Genomic DNA, 8,995 nt, shown 5'->3' on the forward strand with positions numbered 1-8,995 from the left:
GACTAGCCTAGGGTTTCGAATTCTCTATAGAATCTCGATCTCGTTCTATGCAGGACTGTTGATTGTGTCCAGGGTTGTGGTCCTCTAGACGGCGGCGATGAGCTTGCCGTCGTCGAGGACGGCTTTGAAAACAGAGCCGTGACTGCCTTGCCGAGAAAGCTATGGAAGGAGGAGCTATTGGCGGCTGACTGGAGATTGAGTTGGGAGAACTCTCCTTTTGGTGTTGGTGCTACGGCGGGGCGAATTATGGTGGTTTTGGTGCAGCCACTGGTTTGGGTGGGTAAAGATTGATATGGAGAGAGAGATAAAAGGGATGATAGGGGAAAAGTGTGGGTAATTTTTTATTTTGTTAATTTTTTATTTTATAAAATAAGGGTATATTAGTCATTTAACAAGGATTTTATTGGAATATAACTCCGGTCACATTCGAGGGAGGTTTCTATAATATTTGAATCTTTAAGGGTGCTGTCTGTAATTACCCCTAACCTCAGGGGAGGTAAGTGAAATTATCCCATAATATATTTAATAAAAATTGGAAGTTGTTAGTGGCGCAAGTGAGCCAGAGACTCACTTTATACTGGTTCGGCTGATTTATTGGACATGTGCAGGGTGCAAATGAATATTCCTGTATGGCTCCCACAATGGTAAAGGTTCGCAATTAACACCATATCATCATTCATCTCTCACTAATTTAAGAAGAAAGTTGAAATGGACAAATCTAAAAGAGAATCTAAATTATAATACAAATAACAAAGAAGAACTTTAGTAATATTTTGCTTTTCCAGAGACAAATTAATGCTTCAACAGTTCAACCAGAAATGCTCAATTTCAGAAGATCCTTAATTTACTCTCTCAACTCAATGCATGACCATTACAAGAAAAATTGAGTGAGAAGATTTTCAAATCTCTAGCAATTCCCCACCAATAACTTCCTCCTGATATTGAACCATCAGTAATGGTAACATAAGGCGAAGCCTTTTCAATACCAAATTTTGCTGCCATACATGGTCTGCTGACTGGCTAATGTCAACCACCATATCGAGCTTTCAGCAATTCTGGAGGCTCCTCTTCCATGATGCCTGAACCTGTCGTAGCCAAGTAATCCCGAATCGTTGTTTTACGGTCTGCAAGAAAAGTGTGATCTAGAAAGTTGTTGCAGGCTTCATCACCCAGATTCTTTGCTGCCAACACACTGGACTATTTTATCGTATCTTTAGTTCATGTACAGAGTAATTAGCATTGCAGAGAAACTAAATCTTGTGAGCCGTAAAGTCTAATGGTCTCTTTGATAGTTTGATGTAATTGTTTAGGAACAAAAGGGTTCATCATTTCATAGCTGGAGGAGCAGTCCAGCTCATCCAAAAATGGTTTAAACATGAATACACTGGTTTCTCAATTGCCATTACCTACCACCACTATAAATATAAGCAAAACAGGTCACTCTTGTATCAAACTGACTTGTTGCATAGATTCCCATATCACTCACAACCAATACATGAAAACTATGACATTAAGTAGCACTTACCAGTGACGAAGATAAACACGGCAAGGTAAGATATCATCTCGCCAAATCTTGTGAATGTTATGTCGTCCATATCGCTGGAAAAAGATCTCTTGGCTTCCTGCATATTCAATAAGATAGGTCCATATAGAAAATCTCCTCATTCAAATATTTGAACATTGGGTCATATAATCATATTTTCTCTTTGGAAGATTTGCAGATCCTTAGTTTTGTCTAATAAAATAATAATTCCTCTTCCACAATTATGGAAGTAGTTTTTAAACAGTAAAACCTGATTCCTTGAATGGTCAAACCACATATTGCATGTGGCAGTCCGTTGCACTGTTCCTATTGTCTAAAATACAAAAATGTTCAAACCACATGTAGCATGTAGCAGTCCGATGCACACTCTCCCATTGTCTAAAATCAAAATAGCAAATTCCTATAGCAAACAACATTATGAAAGTCAAGTTGTCCGCATCCTCAAAATGAAATATAGAATACTTTCATTTATTACTTCATAAAAACTAATAGCCAAAATAATTACAAGAGGAACAATATTAGGGATCCCCATAACTCCTAGTTACGGGTTAATTGAAGGCCAAAGCATCACCTCCAAAAAGAAACACCGTCTTCCTCCTAAGAAAGAAGAACAAGCCCCCCAAAGGTCAAAATATCATCTATGACAAGAAACACACCTCTACGTATATCTCCTTCAAGAGAGAAGACCAGAAAAGGCCATCTTCAAAAAGTAACTATGATCCCCATTGGCACAAGAAAAATTGATTCCATTAAAGGTTCAATGATCCACATTAGCATCAAATATTGGAATCTAACTACAGAATCATTTTGTCACGCAATTTCTTGACTAGGAAGTCTCCAAATAGTAGTCTATTAGAGATATAGGTATAGACTAGGTAATTCTTCACTGCCCACTGTGCAAACCATAATGCTAGCAGTTCAAAGACAAAGCCATAACAATGAAAAGAAGCAGCGACATATCTACATCACAACAATTTAGCAGTAATAGTTATTTTCTTACAGCAGATCTCAATTTGCTTTCTCAGGGTTCATTATGTAAGATTTCGAAGGTTGATTCCTAAAATTAATACTAAAAAAAAATGCCAATATTTAAAATCACAGAATTTTTCTCTCAAATAGTCTACTTAAAAGTCTTAAAAATTCAAAGTTGAATTTAAAGTTCTTGTTTCATTTTTGAACAACTTTACATGTCAAGAATTTCATACAGTAAATCTAATTCACAACAACAAATAATAGCTAGAACTAGATTTCACGATATTGAGCCAAGCCATACAACATAAATGCTAGGAAGTTGCTGAAAGAACTATCGTCTTTCTTAATTGTGCTACTAATTACATGTCCTATTCTCAAAGAAAGCCTAGATAGAGTTGCAGAAAAATGTTACCTTTGCATCTAAATTGGAAGTATTCCTCATCACTATAACGTGCACAAAGCACCTGTGTTAATACGAAAACCAATAATCAACAACCAAACTAACTTAAAGTCACTATCATAAAAGAGAAAATAAAGATTCCCAACGAACATCAAATATACTACAAAGCGAAGTGTTCAGTTTCACGCACCGCAGGACTATTAAACGGCTTTCCATCTAGTGTCTGAGGTAAGACCTGAAGGACAAGCAAATGAATTCGCAATTCAAGCTAGAGCAGAGAGGGTTTCATATAAAAACTTGACAAGGACCAATAACATAGCATCTTACAGCCACAAAGCGGAACTCGTGCTCTCTCTCAATAAAAGATGGAATCTGAATGTGGGTAGTTACAGATTTAGTTAAAACTCATTTTAAAGGTTCGAAACTTCAAATTACAAGTAGAAATAACAGATTGCTATACCTCAGATTGTTGAATCTCGAAAACAGTAACTATCAAGGTTTCATTTTCACAAGGTTCCACACTTAAGCTTGAAATTTCCTAGAAAAGAAATTCAACTGACACAGAATTTGTACACGTCCAAGTATAACAAACAAAGGAAGGAAAAAGAACAAATGCATTGTTTGGTTGCTGAGAAAAGTTATGTTATATGGACTCTTCGAAAGCAGTGAAGTACCCATATCGGACACTTATTGCTTGGACGTGAGTATGGGATATGTGTTCGACACTTTTGGTTGGACACATACCTAAAAAGCATATCCAATAATTGAATTTTATTATATTATCACTTCAAAATGACTTAAAAGCCTATACTAAACACTATATTACATCAAGATATTATTTACTCTAGAAAATTAAATTAAATTATTAAATAAAATAAATATTTAGCAGTGTCCATGTGCCCGTCTGTTTGGGAATTTGACACGTCCTACAGGGGAATACATACCTGTACCCATCACACGTACCCGAGTCCATATAACATAAGAGAAAAGTATGAAAGAAACAGAAATCAATAATTTGTTAAATGCATAAATTTATCATTTTGGGGCTGAACTAATATAAAATCCCCAACTAAATTTAGCCTATAGATTAATTAAGCTATTTGAAGCTGTGCTTTTTGGATGCAAATCCTGAATTGGATTTCAAGAAGCTAAATGAATTGAAGGATTTGAATTTTTATATTATTATTATTATTATTATTGGGTTAAGCTGGAATTTAAGATAATATAGTACGGGTAAAATTGGGTATCCTGCAAATTTTACTTTCATAAATTTCAAACCCCATGAAATCCCTTTCACAACATTACATTTGTGATGTTGAAATCCCTTTAAATCCAATCTGGTTTCTAATTCCATCCATTCCATAAATTAAGAATCCTATTTTAATGTCCAAATCCTATTAATCCCCTCATTCCAATCAAAACAACAAGATAAATAAAATAAAATAAAAATATCTTCCCTAGCTTTCTCAGCAACCAAACAAACATTTTTAGTTACATAGCAATTTTTTAATAAAACAAACCTTTGTATCAGGATTGGCTATGCCTCGCTCAAAGAAAATGGGAGCAACATGAGCTAAAACTCGCCGAAAGCCCTTCAATCGGGCGATTCTAAAATTGATCAGATCCGGAAATGTACTCCTCGCACTGCGCTCTGATCTCCCAACGTTAACGCATAAATATATATAGAGAGTACGCAAATAAATATATATATATATATATATATATATAGTACGCAAATAAACTGTAAACTACTTATAAAACACATCGAGAATGATGATCACGATTAAGATTGAACTTACCAGAGAGGAGAGAACCGAATCCACAGATGGACAACTCGCCTTTAGGGGAGACGAGCTCCTGAAAATCGGACTCATCGATTAGTTCAGTGAATTCTGATTGATCGGTCGGAATTTTTGGTGGGATGTTTTCGCCGGGAGGCATGGCGGCCGGTGAAGATGGCCGGAGATATCGTCGGCGATCGGATTTGTTTGGGAAGTGAAGCGTCAAAGTGTGTGAATGAGTGGATTTGAAGGTGAGTGGGGAGGGATTAAATGAGAAACGAACTGGAGACTGAGCAAATGGAGAGAATGAGGCTACGAGAAAAGCACTCATGAGAAGAAGCTGAAGAAGAAGATTGCATCCACGGGAGAGAGGAGAAGTAGAGAGGTCAGAAGTGGTGACATATAACCGGTCATCATGTCATTTTTTCTTTATTCAGGGTATTTTCGTCAATTTCCCCAATGAATTTTTATTTTTTAGTATAATACCCCTACTAATTTTTCTTTTTTGAATTATATATCTACAAAATTGCACTATTGCCCACCAAAATTACTACAAAATTTCACTATTGCCCCTCACATAATTTTTTGTGTTAATTTCATTGACACTCCCTCATGTTTGGCTAAATATCACATTGAAATATCGTTCGATCTCGGTTTATGACGGCGCCTGCATCGTCCGAGATCGAAATTCGCGATTTCGTACAATTATTATGTTTGCCAAATCTATCTATATATATGTATTATATTATATTTTATATATTATATATTATAAATAAATATTATATATATAATATTTGTATTTTATATATATGTGTGTAGAGAAAGATACTGCAAATTGGCAGCAAAATAGTGAGATGAAGAATTTTGGGAGGTGACAGAGTAATTAATTAGGGCAATTTGGTCATTTTAGGATTTTGTTATTTTGGATTAAAATAGATTAAAAAATTAGGGATAAAATTGTCATTTTGCATCTTTTAAACGAAAAAAGTAACGAAAAAGGAAATTGGGATCTGAGTGATAGTTAATTTCAAAAGATGTTTCAAGGCAATATTTAGCCAAACATGGGGTCAGTGAAATTAACCCTAATTCTTTTAGTCCGGTGTTTGTTATAAGATTGTTGAAAATGAAAGAAACGAAGCAAAGAGATTTGTGTAATACCCCTAATTTTAAAAGGATAGTTTTGGAATTTTATTAATTGTTTAAATGGTATTTTTATTTAATTAATTATTTAAATGGTATTTTTATTTAATTAATTGATTAATTGTGGATTATTTTATTTAATTGTGTTTTATTTTAATTAATTGTTCTCTTTTATTTATTATTGTTTTTAATTAGATTATTTTAATTGCGTTAAGTTAAATGCTTTATGTATAAGTTTAGGTTTTCTTTTATTTTTGTTTTTGGACGTCACGTTTGTGTAGTCGACATAGATTATAACTTAAGTTGTTTTATGGGCCAGCTAGGATGGGAATTAGGGCTTAGTCTCTAATTATACATGGATTAGGGTTATAGTGAATTCTTCTATAAATATATTCTTTATGTGGGTTTAGGGTTTTAGAAAAAAATACATAAACCTTTGTTCACGTACCTAGAAACAGAGAGAAAAAAGTGTTAAACCTTTGAGGATTTAATAGTAAGGTTCAAGGAGAAGGGAACGGGGTTGCTTCTGGATTGAACCAAGAGCACCGGAGGTGTAGAACAGTAGTCGACAGCGTTGACGGAGAACTCAGAGACGGTGGTTTACAGTTTCAAAATCTGAAAATTGCAGGCAAGTCTCTGTTCTATTCTTTCCCTTTAATTCGTGTTCTGTGCATGCCTAGTTAGACTCCAGGGACTTAATAAAAGCTAAAACGAATGTAATCAAACATATTAACATGTCTTTAATGCAAATATAAACTCTGTTTAGTCTCGTGTATTAACTGTTGTATAACTTTTGATATTCTGTTATTTGGTCCTACTGTGGTGTTTACGTTTTAAGCTTTGATGAAGTTGAGATCATAAGTATGTGTGGATGATTTGTAATTGATCTACGTCTAAAATTAAACCCTAGAACAAGTTCTTTAAAACAGTGTTTAAATTCATGGAATTAATCTGTTTTGGGTTGTTTCAGATTGCTAACTATATCTTTATAATAGTTGCTTTAAAACTTGCGTTCCATACATGTTTTAATTGGATATCAGTGGTCTAAAATCTATTTAAAACTAGGATTGAACCTAGAATATGATTTAGAACACGTTACAGAGGTTCTGTAAATCACCGGAATAGAAGAAAAACGAAGCTGGACTGGACGAGGCTGCTAAGAGGAGGGAGAGAAGGCTCCCAACCTTCTTAGAGCCGGCTCCCAAAGGGGAGAGCCGGCTCTAGGTGTCATGGGGCCGGCTCTAAGATCCTAGAGTCGGCTCTAGGTGAAAAAAAATCGAGCAGGCTCCCATTTTAAGAGCCTGCTCTCTCTTTGAAATGCACTGTAACGTGGATTTTTAAAACTGTTTGGGTTTTATGGGTTTCTGCAACTAATTTAAATTGTTTAAATAATGTGTGGGACTGTATAAGGCTGGAATTGTGATGGAAAAATATAAATTCACAATTGGATTGAGGGATAGAGCAAGCAAAACCCAAGAGGAAATTTGTAGCTTGCTCACTGTTATGCTAATTTTATTTACTGGAATTTGGCAAGAGTTTTATATATAATCTAATTATATATAATCATATATTTTTCTTACAGTGTTTTAAGTGTGGTGACTTAATTAAACTCAACTATACTTAGATTGTGTTTATTGGTACATAAATTGTTATGAAATTGTATCAATTCATGGACAATGTCGGAGGATCTGCTAGGTTTATATACTGGAGCTTAGCAAGATTGTTATATATGGTTTAACTATAAATATAAATCATATTTCCATAATATTATAAGTATAGTGAATTAACTAAAATTTCCTATGCTTAGCTTGGATGTAACTGATACTTAAAATCCTATTAACGGTATCAATTCCTGGACTATGTTGGTGAATATAATCGCTTAAATTTATTGTAGCAGTTTACATTATTGGATTTGAATTTTGGGCTCTATAATGAATGCCTAATATTTATGTACATGCATTAAATTTATCTTGTGCATATTCTGGAGTGTGGTTAATGATTATTTATTATTGTCTTGTCAACTGTGTTCACTGGAGGATTGTATGTACCGGTATGGGACGGTGACATACTAAGTATGGACTATTTCAAACACTAAGTTCTACCTAATTTGGATTAAGGTATGGATTAATCATAAAGGTTAAGTCCATCACCTATATGTGTCATATCAATTGTGAATTGAATGACCTACTACGGTTTCAGGATGGAGTGTTTACATATATCAGACCACTATACAGATGGCTGATATTTTGTGATAGGAGTACGAACTTTATATATTTATTTTATGTGCCATGGTTTGGGCTTGAGTCTCAGGACCATGGTTAGGGTGCGTATATTGCCTAGGATGGATAACTGGACATAGGTGTTGTTCCCTGGTAGGTCTAGGTACTCATGCCCACCTTCGGATGCGTATTCGCATGTTGCCTTCTATTCAGGCTGAGACAGACCTACTGGACTAGCGAGCGTCCTATAGTGTGTACTATATATACATATATGGACTACTCTAGATATTGTTGAGTCTTTCTAGGATGTATTTGTGTATCGGATTACTGTTTGGATCGTAGTAGATCAGGACTTGCATGTGGGCCTGACCCATTCCTTTATTTTTCAAGTGCTCGGCAGTTCCAGAATTTGAGGTTGATTGTGCAGAGCAGATACAGACTTCCATTCCACCGACTATGTAGGACCACTCTCTATGTTTAGCTTTATGTTTTATTTCCAGTTCGAGACTTTTTATTAGGGGTCCTCTAGAAGGATTCCCGAGTTATATGGATTGGTGGTTTGGATTATCGGATTTAAAATATTTATAATTCAAGGTTTATTAATTTAGCTTCTTCCGGCTATTTAATTTTATTTCTTATTTAATTTTGTCTTCCGTGTTCGATTTAAAATACTTTAATTGTTTGATATCCCTCGGGTTTGGGCCTGGGCCTGATTAACCCGCGTCTCGGATCCGAGGGGTATCACAATTTGGAAGAATACAAATTAGGCATAATGTGTTAGTTTTGTTATTCTCCAAAAAAAATGGGAGGAAATAAAAGCAAAGGGAAGGGAAGGACTAACATTTTAAATGAAATTTTGTTAATACCAAATTTTAAATATATATATATATATATTTAAAAAATAGTACCCAAACATGATTATTATCATTTCATTTATTTA

At 34.7% G+C, this 8,995-nt stretch overlaps 1 protein-coding gene across 1 annotated transcript; it reads right to left on the reverse strand.

Annotated features, from left to right (window-relative positions):
* Positions 1 to 719: 719 nt before the first annotated feature.
* On the reverse strand, positions 720 to 5,090 carry LOC132293801 (uncharacterized). Its single transcript, XM_059791431.1, has 8 exons — positions 4,715 to 5,090; positions 4,436 to 4,566; positions 3,376 to 3,453; positions 3,243 to 3,287; positions 3,106 to 3,150; positions 2,928 to 2,979; positions 1,526 to 1,622; positions 720 to 1,192 (listed from the first exon to the last, which is right to left on the reverse strand). The coding sequence occupies exons 1-8, from the start codon at positions 5,025 to 5,027 to the stop codon at positions 1,027 to 1,029; spliced, it is 927 nt and encodes a 308-aa protein (XP_059647414.1). The 5' UTR covers positions 5,028 to 5,090; the 3' UTR covers positions 720 to 1,026.
* Positions 5,091 to 8,995: the final 3,905 nt, after the last annotated feature.

The sequence above is a fragment of the Cornus florida genome, unplaced genomic scaffold, assembly GCF_030987335.1.
Source record: "Cornus florida cultivar Cherokee Brave unplaced genomic scaffold, ASM3098733v1 CherokeeBrave_3.0.0_Hap2_Chr01, whole genome shotgun sequence".
Classification (NCBI taxonomy): Eukaryota; Viridiplantae; Streptophyta; class Magnoliopsida; order Cornales; family Cornaceae; genus Cornus; species Cornus florida.